At 40.4% G+C, this 17153-nt stretch overlaps 3 protein-coding genes across 4 annotated transcripts in view; 1 reads left to right on the top strand and 2 right to left on the bottom strand.

Annotated features, from left to right (window-relative positions):
• Window positions 1-1602: 1602 nt before the first annotated feature.
• On the bottom strand, window positions 1603-6365 carry cntd1 (cyclin N-terminal domain containing 1). The gene is made up of 7 exons (XM_061027806.1): window positions 6197-6365; window positions 3774-3849; window positions 3505-3676; window positions 3252-3414; window positions 2986-3130; window positions 1897-1993; window positions 1603-1716 (listed from the first exon to the last, which is right to left on the bottom strand). The coding sequence occupies exons 1-7, from the start codon at window positions 6363-6365 to the stop codon at window positions 1603-1605; spliced, it is 936 nt and encodes a 311-aa protein (XP_060883789.1).
• A 2265-nt stretch (window positions 6366-8630) lies between these two features.
• On the top strand, window positions 8631-10867 carry LOC132955189 (cytochrome c oxidase assembly factor 3 homolog, mitochondrial). The gene is made up of 2 exons (XM_061027942.1): window positions 8631-8863; window positions 10572-10867. Exons 1-2 carry the CDS (start codon window positions 8668-8670, stop codon window positions 10673-10675), a joined length of 300 nt encoding a protein of 99 aa, XP_060883925.1. The 5' UTR covers window positions 8631-8667; the 3' UTR covers window positions 10676-10867.
• A 373-nt stretch (window positions 10868-11240) lies between these two features.
• The window catches only part of wnk4a (WNK lysine deficient protein kinase 4a), a 51221-nt gene continuing 45308 nt past the window's right edge, over window positions 11241-17153 (bottom strand). For both annotated transcript variants that reach the window (XM_061027940.1, XM_061027941.1), the window contains 5 exons: window positions 16823-16910; window positions 13585-14227; window positions 13264-13469; window positions 13063-13157; window positions 11241-12967 (listed from right to left, as the gene is read on the bottom strand). In XM_061027940.1, the coding sequence (XP_060883923.1) occupies window positions 12965-12967; window positions 13063-13157; window positions 13264-13469; window positions 13585-14227; window positions 16823-16910 (1035 nt within the window). In that variant the 3' untranslated portion in view covers window positions 11241-12964. The remainder of the gene's footprint in view (window positions 12968-13062; window positions 13158-13263; window positions 13470-13584; window positions 14228-16822; window positions 16911-17153) is intronic.

Raw genomic sequence — 17153 nt, 5'->3', positions numbered from 1 at the left:
GGCAGGGTGTTGGAAATCTCAGTAGGGGGTTGAATATGTCGAGGTAGAATGAAAACAACATGATTTGGATCGTGATGTACCGACAGTTGCAGAATGGTTTGACGGAAAACATTTATCCAGCGGTCTCCTGTCTCATGGTCTCTCTTTAATCAGAGCTCTGTGAAAAGAGAGAGAGGATACATAGCTATGAAAGAAGAGATTCTTTGCATGCAGACTTTCTCAACACTATCACAGTCAAAGTCAGCTGCAGAAAAATCCCCAAGCAAAGGAAACAATTTGTAGCACATTTCATATAGAATTGGAAATTCCACCACTGTGTATTACTACAGTTCTGAAAGCCAACTCCCCTTTTTTTTTTTTAAAGCTTTCCAAGACCCTCCAAAACCTCTCTGCCTGCCCCCCTGCAGTCGTCCCCCTGCAGCTCTGAGAAATGTGCTTCATTGGAGCCAGGGAGCCGTGGAATAAAGGCTCAGTGTCCTGCCTTCAAAACTCTCTCCAGTGCAACCCAGAGCGTAACTCCAGATTCAGCAGTGACTTCAAAAGATTCCCCACAGAGGGAAGCCTCCCCTGGCATCCAGATGTACGATTTCTGGGATTTGCACGGCAGGCTGAAGCAGGATGCTACCGGCCAGTTTTCCCACCACCTGGTGTGTTTAGAAAAAAAAATATATTTCTTTGCTTCTGTGTGATTTCATGACATTTTCTGTAACTTCATACCTGCTCTTTGGGTTTTTTTTCTTTTAGACCGCAGCTTTTTTTTTTTTTTTTTGCATCTCCTTACCCAAGGCAAGAAAGCACACCCTGCAAAGTCTCCCAAGAAGCTCAGGTCAGAGCATGTGAGAGTATTAGATGGATCCACCCATAGGGGAGCAAGCACACAAACACACAAAGCCAAGACATCCCGAGGAGCGAGAACAAGATGAGACACCTTTTCAAGAAAACAAACACTGTGAGGATCATAAGACTCTGCGCCTACTGTCGAGGCTCGGGACGACTTCCTGAGAGGCATCGCCTCTGTCTAACATCTTTCCACATTCTGAACACTGTCCAGTGATTCTGAACAGGAAGAGGAAGATGATGAGTCATCAGCCTCCAGGCAGGATACACACTCACTAAGTGACTTGATCGCTTTATCAAGGACGTTTCCTTCGTCAAGCTCGGCCTCTGCAAACCTCTCACGTAACGCTTATAGCCTTCAGTCTTTCAGTTGGCAAAATAAGTACTTCAATTTCAGGTGAAGCATCTGTTTGTGCTGATGGATACAGTCTCACTTCTCTCTTTGAGGAGGAAAAATGCATCCTCGTGGAATCAACAGAGGCGTTGCAGCCTGCAGCTTGCACACACCACAATCCCCCCCCGAGCTTCAGAGAAAAGAGAGGGAGGACGGTATGGCATAAGGCATGGAAAACAAGTACCTCTGTCGAGCAGGGACATCTGAATGTAGATGACACAATGAACTTAAAAAGCCAGGTCACAATCAAAAAAAAAACAAGTTGTTTGTTTTAATCTAACCTTACTTAATCTGTCAAATTATTCAAAATTTACAACTACAACATTACATTCACAATAAACAGTGGGATAATAATGCAGCACGAGGCGATGTCAAGTGAATGTTACAGGAGAACTGGCTCCTACAATGTGCATCAATGTCACCCCCGCAAAATCTCTGATGCTCTTTGGTGAGATTCCTGTGATGTTACTCAGTTCCTTCACCACCTGCAATGAATTAAAGAAAGATTAGATCTCCAAAACGTTTGTGTAGAAGGTGTTAGTGACAGGTTGACATCACACTTATATTGGATGTGGATATACTTTATTATGGCTGCATATTGTCTGAAATGTTGACAATGAATGTTATCGTCGATGGAGATGAAGTTCAGGAATGAAGTGTTTCACCTGTTCGTATTTCCTGACGTAGAGGATGAATGTAGCCACGGCGATGACGCTACCACCAAGAAGCATGTAGTCTTCAATCACCGTCACAAACTTCTCCCTGTTTAGAAAGGGTTCATCAGGTGACGAAGCAGACGTAGTAAATATTTCAGTAGATGCAGTGTAATGCAAAGGAACTCTTCTAAGCTCCACAGAGATTTATTCTTTACTCACACATACGCAAAACTCTGAGCCTGAACATTTCCTGACATTTTGGGGTGAGCTGCATGTGCGATCTCAAACGGCCAATTTTTTCAAACCTGACTTCACCAGGACTTTTTCCTGCCAGCTCCCTAGTAAAAGTTCTGCGTGAAGTCGAGGTGAGATGATGTGTGAAGGAGGTAAGTCTAAAAAAAACCCCCAGCAAAATCAGCAAAAAAAAAACTGTCAATATAGTTTTGGACTTTGCTTCGCCCCCCCATCTTGGATATCTTGTAAACATTAAAACCGCAACATCCTTTTAATGCCAAGTCCTGCCTCTTGTGACCCCTCTCCCCCTCCTGACGGACAAGGTAAACTTCATGCTGTGATGGATATTTCATGGGCAGGCTGTCCAGGAGTTTTCAAGAAATGTTCAGCGTAGGAAATGGGAGGAACCCAGGTGAGCCCTCGTTTCAGGAATGGTTCACAGAGCTGGCAAAGGTGGCATCATATGAACGAATCTCTTAAAATCTTAAGGACAGGATGGAGAAATATGAGGCAGAGCGGGGGGTTTACTTGAAATACTTTGGATCTGTGGGTAGAACCTGATGTAAAACATAATTACTGAGGTTGTTGGCAAATTGGAATAACTCATGGTGCTACCAAGAGAGTAGATACTGGACTTAAGAACGAGCCACATGCATGTAAATAGGCAACTGGTCGCCATATTTAAGTCATTATTGTGTAGCTAGCTCTTATCGATATTTTTTGCAGGAAAGGCAAACCATGAGAAACATGAAGAACCCACAAAAACATGGACCCAGCTGCTTATAGTGCAGCATGTCCGCTCAACAATGAACTATGACCACCTGTTTCAAAAAAATGGAAATTGTGACTTTGATAGAAACATACCTGTGTTCTGTGGTCGGGCTCTCCCACTGAACCGTAGTCCCTAACAAGGACTCATAAATGGCAGTCCTCTGTAGGCTGACAAACTGGAGAACATGGTGGCACAGGGGATACAGGCGATCCACAGGGGTAGACGACTCATTGTGTCCTATAGAGGTGTTTCATCAACACTTAAAAGTCTGCACAGCTTGAAAAAACCTTTGCCTTTATGTTATCCACATTTTTTGTCACATCCTTAGACTCTAAAATGTGTTATTTTGAGTCCTTACCAAGCACTTCCAGGAGGATTTCCACGTATGTCAGTGGGTTAGGGGCATTAAGTCTGAATTCAAGCCCTTTCAAGACCATTAGCTCTGAATCCAGGACAGCCTTCTTAGAAACACTGAGGCCAACTGAATGCAGAAAACGTACAGCAGCGCCGGTGTCGATCATCTGGAAAAATGTTTGACAAATGACTGGCATTTATTTTTTTTACTACAGGGGTACTGAAAGGTATCAGGTGAGAGCTTTTGCAGAACGTACACGACTGTGCAAAGACATTTTGCTCGCTAGTTGCACACAGGAGAAGATGATGAGAGGGAATTTCTCCTTGAGCTTGTCAAACACAGCAGCCTCATAACTTCTTGGTGGCTCTGCAGTCGCACCTTGAGGTGTGGGTGTGGTGAACAAATCCGTCAGGTGCTTAACCATGAACCTGGAAAGGGGGAAGGGGGGAAGGGGGGATTATTAACTGGTAAATCAATATTACACAGGGTGTAGCAGAGGAAGGCTAACGTGCATCTCCTTCTTACCTTTGAAGTAGCTCAACGGCATGGTATCCAGCCAGTGGATCAAGTCTCATGTCTTTAGTTATCAGGAAGATGTGTTCTAAGAAAATACAGACATCGAAAGAAGAGAACCAAACACAAAAATATAAACTGTATATATAATTTTCAAAGTGGAAGCATGAGCGCTGCAGACAAGAGTTGACAGAGATTGAAAACATACTTGAACAGGAAGCTATTTCAAAGGCATTATCATGCATGCATTAGGTGGGGGGGGGGGGGGGGGGGGGGGTAAAACATATTCTGATATGATGTTGTTTTTATGTTAAATGTTTAATGCAGTATGAGCCATTAGTCTCCAGCTACTATTAGATTGTTGCCGTCGTCTTTTAGGCCCTCATCTTGATTCTAGTTTATGTAAAAATTTGGTTGAGGTTGCTAATATTTGTTGTTGTATTTTTCATCATTGATCGCCCACGGAAACGATAATGACATAAAATTACACCTAAGACCAGCAAAAGGCAGGAAAACAACATTTGTGAAGTCAAAAAAAAGCCACACTATTCATTCATTTTCTGATTCCCTTCCTCTGATTTTGCAGAAAATATCAGATCACAGCCGTGCAAACACTGAATCACAACCATGATGACTTCTCAACACCACCCATTATCAAATGTTATATTATCTTTACCGGACAATTTATTCCTCTGACCAGTCAGTTTGAAATAAATTAAGGTATTTATTGCCTATATGATGACGTTTGCAGGTCACTTTGTTGAGCCAGCAGCTCCCACACTGGCAGACAAGAGTTAAAGAAACGAATGGGACGCCGACGTGTACAGTAAAAGACCTTTCCCTGTGAATTTAAGTTGTTTTTAAGCTGTTATGTAAACTACAAGGCAACATATGGATGTTCATCTGAAGTTATTAACACTGCTTTCCTGTTACTCCTCCTGACAGCTGTGAGACACTCCCTCCAGTCGTTTGGCCTCAATAATAACAAGGCTCACACATCCAGGTGTAAGAGAGACATCAGCGTGATGACAGGGTACGGTTCAGTGAGGCTCAGTGGATCATTCAGATATAATCCTGTGTAGTTCAGTCAGTCCCAACTGAGTGTACAATTATTAAAACTAGTTCAAACTGTGATAACACAAAAATATCATCCAATCATTATCTAGAATACGTTTCCCATTCGGGGTCCATGGGGCTGAGCCCAGCTGTCATTGGGCGATGACGGGGAAACCAGTCATTCACAGGGCTGACAGACAACAGCCACACTCACATTCACACCAGAGTACTTAGAGAGAACCCACGCGTGCACAGAACATGCAAACTCCACACAAAGGCCATGTACGATGGGGATTTGAACCAGGAACCTCCTCACTGCACCACCGTGCAACCGACACAAACACTTTCTTACTGTGGCTGGGAAGTGCAAAGCAAAATTACAAAGTGTTAAACACTTTCACAAAATGTGAGATAAATTTACATTTTGAAAAACATTTTTTACATTTCATGAAACAAAATTACAAAACCTAAAAACACTTACCAGATGTGAAGAAGATGTGAAACACTTTTACAATCGCTGAGACAAATTTACAAGAGGCAGAACACTTTTACCAGCCCCCCAAACAAATTTACAAACGACAGAATCTTGACGGAAAGGGAATGTACCGCGACAAAACAAAACAAACAAAATGACCCCTCACTCCGGGTCACTTCCGACATTTGGTACATTCCCATTTTGTCAAGATTCTGTCGTTTGTAAATTTGTTTTATAAGATGTAAATGTGTTTTTTTTTTTTCTTGGTACAAGTGTTTTGGTTTTGTAATTTTGTTTTCTAAAAATGTAAAAAGGTTTTTCAAAATGTAAATTTATCTCACATTTGTAATTTTTCTTTGCACTTCCCAGCCACCGTACTTTCTATTAAAAATGTGTTTTAAATTCATGCAATGGTTTAAACGTCTGTAGCAATGAAATAATTGTTTAGATAGTAGACTACAACTGTAAATTAATTCATATGGGGGAACAAGCCTTTTGCAATATGCATATCTAGTTATCCAGCTGCATAGGCTACTAATTATCACAGCTGTGTGTGAAACTAGAAACCCATAAGAACATAATAGAACAATATAAGGCTTACCTGTATGTTGTATGAAAACATGTAGCTGTTGCACGATTATAAAAAGGCTTTCTTGGCAGATATAAATAGAAATATATGAAAAAAGTGCATTGTTTTATCGCATAACGGATATAAACGTTTTAAAATCAAGTTTAAATTCTGACGTTTTGGCAATTTCGCAATTAAAAACGGTCAAAACGTTGAAATTAAAATTAAAATGTTACATTTCAACGACGTCAGAAAGCCTGTAGTGACGTAATTTCATGAAAAATATTAAAATGTTTGCTGACAATTAATACAATTAAAAATAAATAAATTGCTTACCCATTAGTTTCTTCTCCTTGAAAGTTCCGCTACATTTTCCTAAACTTTTAATGTTGTCTTTGTTTCTTTTGTTTAGATTAATTAGAAAATCACTGAGTAGTTCAGAAGAAGCTTCTCGAAACTTGTAATTTATTTTGTCTCTTGGTGAAGATAAGAATCTCTTTGCCATTTATACTAACGGTAGACTAACTTCTTCAACTGACAAAATAAATATTAATGTTTCACGCACAAACTATTACGGAATATATTATTATTCAGTGGTTCGACACTTTTGTTAAGAATAATATTTGAAGCCAACCAATGCCGTTCCTGTTTGTTAATTATTTCCACCGGAAGATGGCGCTATAGATCCACGGGTTCATCCGGTTTCATCCCAGGACACAAATCAATTATCTTTTTTTCTTCTTCTTCTTTCCGGCAGGCTGTACCATACGCTATACGGTATAGAAGCCCATTTCCGCCAGTTAAAAAAAAAATGAAAATAATAAAGTCATAATAATGAGATATAAAGTCGAAATTATGAGATAAAAAGTTGAAATTGTGAGACTTTATTATTTTCATTTTTATTTTTTTTTACTGGCGGAAATGGGCTTCCATAACAAGGCGTTATTTTTTTCTCTTTTTTTAAAATTGTGGTCAATAAAAATGCACAAACTGTAAGGCAAACATTCATTAATAAAATAATATTTATTTTTAATATATTCATAAATTAATATTTTCAGTGTTATGCATTCACTAGGCCTTTCCCAAACTTAAGACTGCCGCGGCCCGCTTTGAAATACAAAATTACTCCGGGGGCCCATTATATACATTTTTTTTATGACTACATCTATAACTTTCAGTTAGGGTAAATTATTGGACATTACAACATGATATTATGGCAAGATAGACAGAAAAGTTTACTACACAATATGTCCATGAATAGTCATGACACGCCTTACTAATCACTTAAAGGGTTGACTCATGGTAAATCATCATTATTGTGATATTTATTTTATTTTTCAAATTGCTTTTGCGGCCCACCTGCAGTACCCACACGGCCCACCAGGGGGGCGCGGCCCACACTTTGGGAAGCACTGCACTAGGCTTCATTCATATTATAATATTTACAGTCTATGATTCATACACGGATTCCTTGAAGCAGAATAACACAGACAGTTTCTTGGCAGGGAAAATAAAATCATAGCACAGCAAAAACAGAATACCTAACGATGAAACAAATTAACAAGAAAACCAAACATAAAGAAAACAACAACAAATCAACAAGACATTTCATTTGTGAGGTCATTTTTAAGTTAGCCAATTTAAATCATTTTGAATTCATGAATTTAAGGGACGAAGAGAGAGCATAGGTTGAGTTATTAATTAACAAATTCGTCCATTTGTCTGTCTTTAAATGATACTCAAAAATAATGCTATTGTGACTATCACAGGTGTTCTTGCTCGTTTTTCTATAAAATTATTTCATGAATTGTTTCCAGAATAACTGAGTATGAGAGCATGATACAAACATGTTATGTTGTCTTAATATTGCTTTTACAGAAATGGCATTCATTGCTCTCAAATCCAAAATCTTAAATCTTAATCTCAAATCCAAATCTTCTGGATATTCCCAAACATATTTATATTTTCATTTCATTGTACAGTGTTCCCCTTTGTTATTTTTTTTGTATTATATCTTTGCTTTAATACAGTGTATAACTTATTTTTTTAAGTTCAACTTTAAAGACAGCTTACAGTATGCATTAACATTTTTTTCTTTTTGTTAAGACATTTGCAACATCCGACAAAAAATAAAATATATATATATATAAAAAATTAAAAAAAACAAGACAGAGAAAAAATAAATAAAAACAGGCAGAGAACAACAACAAAACACAAACGAGGTCACAGAGGAAGTATATATCATACAGCTATAGAGGGGCGAAGAGAGGGTGTACTTAGGGAGGTATTATTTTCTGGTTACGTGTGTATGTCTTTGGAGTGTGGGGAATATCGGCACAGTCTTTATAATATCCAAAATGTCTTTGTGTATAACTTATTACATTACTACAACTTATTTATTTTTACTTTTACTTTTTTTGTACTTTTCTACTCTTTTTTTTCTTATAATGCTTTTCTATTTCATATATAATTTTAACTTTATTTTGTAGAAGCTGACTTAGGGAGAAACGCACAAGAATTCCAATGTACCTGTACTGTCCTGTACCTGTGCAAATGGCAATAAACATCTATTCTATTCATCTTAATTCCTGAAATGTCATAAAAAGGGTATAAATTATTCATAACTTTGTAATAATTTATTTTCTTTTGAGTGGGACCATAACCTGTATAACCAGTTTTATTTTTTTTTGCTTATGTAGGAGATGTTTTTCGCGATCATGAAATATGTGTCCTTCAGGGCCACCGTAGTTCGCTGTGCGTATAACTGCTGCGACAAACCCCTCTCTCTCTTCTTGACTGCAGCAGACATGGCTGACAAGACGCCAAAAGAGCCCACAGCTCCCTACGCGACCCGGATAGACCCGACCAAAGAGGGTCTTTCTCTGGAACAGATGCATTTCATCCGACAGGTTGAGCTCCAGCAGTGGAAGAAGAAAACCCAGCAGCTGCGGACACGAAACGTTGTGACAGGACTCGTCATCGGAGCTCTCGTTATGGGAATCTGTATCCTTCCCGTGCACTCTGACGTCACAAGGTGAACTATGTAACGTTAGCTTAGCATGCTAAAGTTATCCTGTAGTTCCATTGTGATTAAAGATTAAGGATAGTTTTATCTTTGCATGTTTCTGACATTATTGGCTGCAGAATTACCTGGTGGGGGATAAACTCAGATCAAATATTTAAAGTGAAAATGAGGTGCAAACTTAAGTCTCTCCTTCATTTGGATGCAAACAAAACAGCTTTCGTTTTGGCTTTTATTGTCTAGGGGAGGTAATTAACATCAATTAAGTTGTCTCAGCTGATCACCAAATATAGTGTTTTTTTTAAAATATCAAATAGATACAATTTGTTGTTTTTTTGTGCTTCGATTTTAAGCCAATAAAAACATATTATTGTCCAAAATGTAAATAATAAACCACTAGATAAAGACAGATAATAATAGTGGATGTTCATTGTTCAGTCAGGTTTAACTAATGTAGTTATTTCAAAAATAATAAACATATTCTCACATGTTTTATTTACAATTGATTGATTGATTAAATTTATTTCAGACATATCAAATAAAATCAAAACTACAAAACAAAATGAAAAAGCACGAAAATACAATAAACAAAAAAACAATGTTCAAATTATTTCACTAAAAAAAAAAAAAAAAGCAAATTACATATATTCAATTGATATGCCTGAAAAGAAGTATAAAACTCATTTAACCCGACTTTTCCACAGCTCAATAATTAATATTTATTAAATTAAATTAACTTCATGTGTTCCTTATAATCTCTCTATATATACAATTTGCTACACTATATTTATGATACTGTATTTGATATTTACAATCCAATCATTTTCCATACAATTTATTTTTTAAAGATTTATTTTTAGGCTTTTATTGGAGAGATAGGATAGAGTCGGAAATCAGGGAGAGAGAGAGAGTGGGGAACGACATGCGGGAAAGAAGCCACAGGTGGGAGGCGAACCCGGGCCGCCCGCTTGAGACGACAGCCTCCGTACATGGGGCGCGCGCGCACTAACCACTGCGCCACCAGCGCCCCTTCCATACAATTTCAACATCGATTTGCTCATGAACATTCAAATGTTTTTTCTTGGCACAAATAGGTTTCTATAACACCCCGTTTAACTGAACTGTTTCAAATGACCACTTCACTTTAATGTGATTAGGAAGGGTTACAAGTCTGTCGTATTAAACTGTCATATAATTATTTATATGAGATGGGAGACATGCTTTTCATACACAGGCCTGAATAGCACACCTGCACAAACGGGAGCTGTGAACATGCATTGATGGGGGGGGATGTCAGAGGGGGGCTGCTACACTCTGCTACACAGGGAGCGCACCAGAGCTGTTGGGGGTTCAGTGCACCTCGGCAGTACTCTGGAAGTGACCTGACGTGTCTCCAGCAACTTCCACACTAAGCAGTCCTTCCTGGTGATCCACATCAGGACTTGAACCCTTGGTCTTGGTCTTGGTTTTGGGTACCGGCGACCCTCAGGTGCCCAACTCAAGTCCCTGCAGACTGCGCTTCTGCCTTGGGTATAAACATATCTACTGTTATATGTAAATATAAACATTATATTCAGGGTGATAACATGGCTATGACTGATGTAGTATAACCTTTTCTGTTTACCTTCATGTTATCTGATTTCTCTTGTTGTCAAATATTTGCCTTGACCACTTGCCCCCCCCTGCCAGACGGCTACACATTTTACTCCGTCTCCCAGGAGCGGATCATGGATGAAATGGACGAGGAAGCCAAGCTTCGGAGAACGCAGGGACCAAAGACCGGTGCCAACTGAGCCGCTTCGTGTCACCTTCTACTTTTTGGACCGTGTGTGTCTGTACTGCACTTAACTGAGAATCGACTTACAATGGACACTGATGCCACTGAGTAATATTCCATGGACGGTCAGCCCATTTTTCATGTTGAGACGGCACTGGAATTTATTTTTCCCTGATTGTTAAAGGGAGTTGTGTGGTTTGGCTGCTGACTCATGTGTCCAACTTATTTTAAGTGAGCTTGCCTCTAAGTGCAAGAGAGTAATCCACTGACCCTAATTTGCTACCCCGACTACGAAGGACTTACAACACCTTCTCTGAAAAGTTTCCAAACCTGATTATGTGATTTGCAGTCGGTGCAAGAGGAGTATCCTAAATCTAGTTTATGACGCCTAATCTATAGTTGCCTTTAACAGCTGGGAATGAAGTGATGAAGTGACGCTGCTGAAAAAACACACAAAGATCAAGCTGTTAAAACATATTCATGTCGATATGATTTGTAAAATAAAAGTGTTATGTATTTGATTTTATAAACAGTCTTCTTTTTATTTATCAACACAAGAAATACAACAGTGACAAAAAACATTAGTGTTTACTGTACAATTGCATTTATTGTTGTCAGAATTTGATACATGGAGTCTGATCTAGCCACCAAATCTCAAAAGGTACAAATATAAAATAAGACATTGTCAGGGAAAGGCACAGATTTCAGCATGGCAGGACAGCAGCAGCTTCAGAAAGCAATACAATTTTATATATATATATTTACATTCAAAATTTTGAGACCTCTTTGAATATATTACGAACTTTTGGAAACATTTTTTTTATTTTTTTTTTTACAGGAGTTCCATTACCGGGAAATTCAGTGTGAATTGTGAATATTTTGATAAGGCAACGTCTACACATTCACAGCTTGGACTGATCTGTCAAAAGCCCCATAATGCACTAGTTAAAAAAAAAGGGTTTGATCTTCATTATTATGATCAGAAATGAACTGGAGATCTGCATTAGGGGGGGAAAAAAAGAACAGGAAACACACCTCAGTTCTCCCTCAGGTGAACACAGTCTCACCCACACGTGATCGAGAGCTGAAGTAGAATCGACTAAAGTGCACAACGTGCTTGATCTATGGAACAAGCGACAAATAGGAAATCTGCTTGAGCGAAAATTAAGGTTTAGTTTACTCCTAACTCGTAAACGTGATCTAAAAATGCACTCTACTATATACACATGTACAACAAAGAGGAAAGCCAGTAGTTTAAAACCTAGGTTGATTTTGTACATCTAATCAATACAGAGAAATCATTTTAATTAGAAAATTCACGAGTGACGTCTCTGCTATAGTATGGCGTACCGTTTAATGCAGACTAACAGATTGAGTCTTTCTGCTTAAGAAAGTGCTACGCTAACAGACCTTTTGTTTCTTACTGAAGCATTGACATAGTATGTTTTGGTTTTTTTAACAGAAACAGTATCTCCATGTTGCACGAAATGCTCAGCTAAACTCCTTCAGACTGAGTGTAAGAAATCTTCTCAGGTGTCGGAACAACTTCAGAAAATGATTTCATAAAAGATAAATATTAATCAAAGTGTACAAAGCATCTAGATTGCTCTCTACGGCCCCTGGAAGGCAATGATCAGAGTGTATTCACTGTGCATTCAGCAGGTGCTGAGACATCTTCATATATATATATATATATATATATATACACACAACTACAGCAAGTACAAGATTATCTGAAGTGTTGTCTTTGAACAACAGTCAGTAAAAAGTGTCCGAGCCTCACATTGACACACGGCAGTGAATCAGACATGAAGGGAAACAGTAACTATTATTATTCTGTGTCAAAGTCATAGTCAGTGCAGCTCTCTGAAATATGATTTGACTGCGTTAAAGCAACAACGACAAAAACAAAAAATCCCTCAGAGAAACATTGAAAAACATCCTGTGATGTGACATTTCTGCAGAGTTCTGTGACCGCACCAGTGGATCTGAAAGTTTTATTTACAAGAGAGCACAAAAAGAACTTTAGTAGGTATTCCATGCTCCAGCTGCAACAAATTCACCAGATGTGACCGTAAGAGGGGCGGGGGGAAAAAAAAAAGAACTGGATGTTACAGTTCCTGTGTGGATCCAGCTTCACTGATGACAGCTCGTTTGGACATTGAGGTAATTGAACGGCCGGCGGAGAGAGAAGCCGTTTGCTGATCGGTGTGCCAGTGAAAAGTGTTCCTCTTGTGCGGGGTTTGACCACTGTCGTCACACGTTAGATGAGGTAGAAAAAATACAGCGTGCTTGGCTGAGTTTCTTACTGGAAAAATGAGAAGAAGAAAAAAGTGAGAATCTTTATCGTCGAGTTTAAACGAGGAGAAAAAAAAAAAGAGTAATGACGCACTCTTCACTCACCATTCTACTAATGTCAGTGGCAAAGGTGACACCTTTGCTGGGTTTATCCTGGGACCCGCTGCTGCTGCCTCCGAGAGAGTTTCTCCTAATGATACCTGAGGAAAACAAAAAACAACGTCGCCAGCTTTATAGAACTCGTTTTGGGCACCAAAAATTCTCGTGAAAAAATAAAAAATCGAGGAATGTGGATTTCTTCCTCACCCTGGAGTGGCAGTACGTCGAGGCGCTGCAGGCTGTTCCTGCGGGACGAGGGGAAGCCGCTCCCCTTGGAGAGGCGGCGCTGTCGGCTGGAGAGCATGGCGGCGGGAGAGACGATGCCCGGAGGAGGGATCTTCCCCATCTTCTCGTACAGCTCCTCGATCTCCCTCTTCTGCGCGGCCTGCAGAGCCTGAACCTCGGTAAGGTGTCTGAGAGGGGACAAAAAAGGGAAACGAATGAGTTGTTTGGATACGAGGACGTGTCAGCGCAACGGGGTCACAGATGTCACACCTCTCTGGTTTACTCTCTTTGTCTGTCACTTACTTCTCTCTGAGCTCCTGAAGCTCCACCAGCATGTCTTCGTCATCACTGTCGGACTCGTCACTGCTCAGGTAGGGAGTGTTTCTGTTGTAAGTCATCATCCACAGATGATGGAGGGCGTTGCTGTACTGAGGGCTGCCCACCGCTCCGTCCCACAGCCTCCCCTCCCCCGACTCTGCGGCCGTCACCGAGAGCCCGCTGTCCGCCGACGTCCCCATCAGGCTCAGGCTGTGCGCCCTCCTTCTCGTCCTTCTCCTCATCCTCTGTCGCTCCCTTACGACCTCTTCTTCTTCTTCCTCCTCCTCCTCGTCTTCTTCTTCTTCCTCCTCCTCCTCCTCTTCTTCTTCTTCTCTGTCCCGCTCTTGTGTCTCCTGGCTCCCAGCCCATGCTGCGGGCCCGTCCACCTCCTGTTTGACCCCCGTCAGCCCTCTGTTGGGGTGCGGCTGAGGAGGGGACATGGTGAGGGAGGTGCCCATGCTCGTCTCGGACTCGCCCTGCTCCTCTGTGCTGCTCTCTGACTGGGCGCTGCCGCTGTCGGCGGGCTGAGGCGCAGCAGGTACGGCGGCCACTGTCGCAGCAGGCGCAGGGATGTCCATGCTGGGCGTCACCTTGAACCGCCCGACGGTGACCGGAGCAGACTGGACTCCTGTGAGAAAGAGAAAGAAAGAAGAAGAAGGTGTTAACTCAAATTTAAACATACATTTTTTCTTTTTTTTTTTAAATTCTGGAGACATTTTTTGCTTGCTCAGTTCCTTTTAGAAAATAAAAACTAATGTCGTGATGCATCCATATGTATACTACTCAATAAAAGGACCCCACAGTTTAATAATAACGAACCTGTTGAACCAAAAAAATAATAATTTCTGTGGATACAAATTGCTGGATGTCCTCTGAATTAGATTGTTCGGGGGAAAAAACATGGACAAAATAACATTTTTACAAACTGTTTTGATTTTTAAATGACATTTAAATAATTTCCGTTCCCTTCACGTTGATGAGAAAAGAACATCTACTACTAAAGAAACAAATCACATTGGTAAACGTCCATTCTCTTAAGCTGTGTTTCTGTCTCTACTTACTTCTAGCCTCCAAGAATAAGAAGCTCTAACATCTGGATGTTGTATTTATATGAGTGACGGCCAATCATTGGCTCAGTGACGCTGAGTGTTCTCTAATCTGCTCAGATGTGATTGATCATTAGAACAAAGCTTCAGCCTTTCCTGATTGCCCGGCTTTGATTATAATCTAATCATGTGTCTCTCTCTCTCTCTCTGTTTTCATTGTGCTGTTTCCTAAAATAGTAATCTCTCTGTACAAATGGAGCTTTACTTCATGGCTGTGATAGTTCACTGATAATGTTGATTGAGTTGTTGACTGGAGTCACATCACAGCTTGTTTCCCTTCATGATCTCAAACAGCGTTAGCCGAGAGTTTGAACATCTGAAGTCACTTACACTCTGTCCAGCTTTGGAATCAGTTTTTTTAAACCCCTCAAATAGAACTCTGTATTCTTTTTGTGAAGTGGTCGTTATTATCCATGCACAGAGCTTTTCAGTGGAGTCATTCATCGACGTCATACTTCTTGTTTATCCACTTACATGTGAAGTCAACATTTAAAATCCGAATGTCTGATTTCTGCGTTTCCACTTGTCATAGTTCTGATTTATTGTCTTCAATGTATTCATCTTGGATTGTTTTGCTGCTGTGGTCTGGACCAGGTCTAGGATCTTAAATGAATAAATCAAACATCTGCAGACCGGGGTTTTAAGACCCTGCAGTGCCTCCGCCTGCCCACTGAGTGTCCTCCTAACAGCGAACAGACGCAGTGTCTGGGTCAGAGCCCGCTGAAACAGAGAGGCTCTGTTGACTGCGGGGCTCTAAACACTGACAGGTGTGGATGTGGGGAGGAGAGGCCAGTAAATGAGCGCGGCGGCTCCCTGATTGGTCGTTACCCGGTGGGCAGGGCCGCCATCACACCTACGTTTGTGTTGGTTTTTGAGTGGAACAGTACATCCAGACTCGGTTACGCAACGGCTCCTGAGGCCCCCGTTAATGGGGCGATAATGTCACCAAGGAGACGGAGTGGAGAAATAGTGAGGGAAGTGAAAAACAAGGCTGTATCGGGGGGGGAGACATCAGACTGTATTTGGACCCAAAAAAAAAAATCATAAAATGGAGCATAGGGAGAAGAAACGTACAATATTTGGCTGCTGATGTGTGTGTGTGTGTGTGTGTACACCACAAGCATGTGTGTGTGTTTGTTTGGGATACCTACAGTACATCAACATCACACAGTTATGTCATTTTCCAGTTCTCCCAGTCCCTGGCTACTAACTTACACCACACTAGGTGTTTGTGGTCCGGTGACGGAGGTGAAAACAGTTTCAGCCACACGAGAACATAAACAGAATTCCTCGCTTTTATTTCCAAAAATAAGTTTGTCCGTCGAGCAAACAAAGATGGATACCTTCTTAAGATTCCTTCTTGTTTTCATTTAGCTTAGTTACATTTTACTCTCCTGACCACGCGTAACCTTGTTAAAAGGCATCTGCTTTTAAAATATGTAAACGCAACTGCCGTCAGTCTTTCATATATGTGAAGCTCATGCCCCGCTACAGAAGTCCTGAGCAGGTTTACATCCACTCATTTGATTTTACTCGATGTTTTTGTGATAACGAGTACATTTTCGAGTACAAGTTTTTTCCAAGATCTCTGCCTAGTTATCTCATTATCTCGGGATAACAAAGCTGCTTTGTGCAATATAAAACGTTTACTTCTTGAGCTCAAGAAAATGACTGAAATGAACTAGATATCATGGAAAAGGGAGTAAAAATAAAATGTACACATGCATGTCCTCATAGGGCTTCCATACCGTACTGATCCCCCTCCCTATCTTGTTAATGTTCCTCCTTCCTCGTTTGGCATCTTTTGTCTTTCTTGTGTTCTTTAGCTGCGTCCGGCCAAGGAGGAGGATTACAGGAGAGGGGACCGGGATCTGTACGAGCAGGCCGGAAACAAGCTGACGAAGGAGATCAGGGAAGCTTAGAGAGGAACGACACTGAGAAACGCAGCTACTCAGCTAACGACCCTACGGCAGAACTACGCGGCATACACGTGCCAATAAAGCTGATTCTGATTCTGATCTTGTTAATGTTCCTCTTTACTCGTTTGGCATCTTTTGTCTTTCTTGTGTTCTTCATTTCCGTTTGATGAGAAAGAAATGATTGTATTAAGATCTTACCAGATTCAGTAGAAGGAGCTTTTGGTTTTGGGGTGCTGGTATGCATCTCGGGTATAGCGGGACGAACTTGTGCGCTGAAGGATGATAACTGAAAAGGAAGAACAACAATATTAGAGTTCATGTTGCAGGACATCAGAATCTGAAGGAGGTTTAAACACAACAGGAATTTGACTTAATGTCATTGGTGCTTTAAAGTAAATATAAAAATGTAGTAAAAAAAAAAAGAATTAGCAGCTGCTGCCAAGAAACTTCTCTTAACGAATGTATTTTAAAATTCTATGATTTGGATATCAATATTATTATATTTAGAGGGTCATATATGGAGGGCCAT

The sequence above is a fragment of the Labrus mixtus genome, chromosome 21 (genome assembly GCF_963584025.1).
Source record: "Labrus mixtus chromosome 21, fLabMix1.1, whole genome shotgun sequence".
In the NCBI taxonomy this organism is placed as follows: domain Eukaryota; kingdom Metazoa; phylum Chordata; class Actinopteri; order Labriformes; family Labridae; genus Labrus; species Labrus mixtus.
This window is presented reverse-complemented; position numbering and strand designations above follow the sequence as displayed.

Coding starts and splice junctions, on each gene's coding strand:
- cntd1 (XM_061027806.1), bottom strand. CDS start 6,365: ATGGCAAAGAGATTCTTATCTTCACCAAGAGACAAAATAAATTACAAG. Junction 3,850..6,196: donor CAAGGAGAAGAAACTAATGG/GTAAGCAATTTA, acceptor GTATTTTCTTAG/AACACATCTTCCTGATAACT. Junction 3,677..3,773: donor GCCGTTGAGCTACTTCAAAG/GTAAGAAGGAGA, acceptor CCCCCTTTCCAG/GTTCATGGTTAAGCACCTGA.
- LOC132955189 (XM_061027942.1), top strand. CDS start 8,668: ATGGCTGACAAGACGCCAAAAGAGCCCACAGCTCCCTACGCGACCCGG. Junction 8,864..10,571: donor AGCTCTCGTTATGGGAATCT/GTATCCTTCCCG, acceptor CCCCCCTGCCAG/ACGGCTACACATTTTACTCC.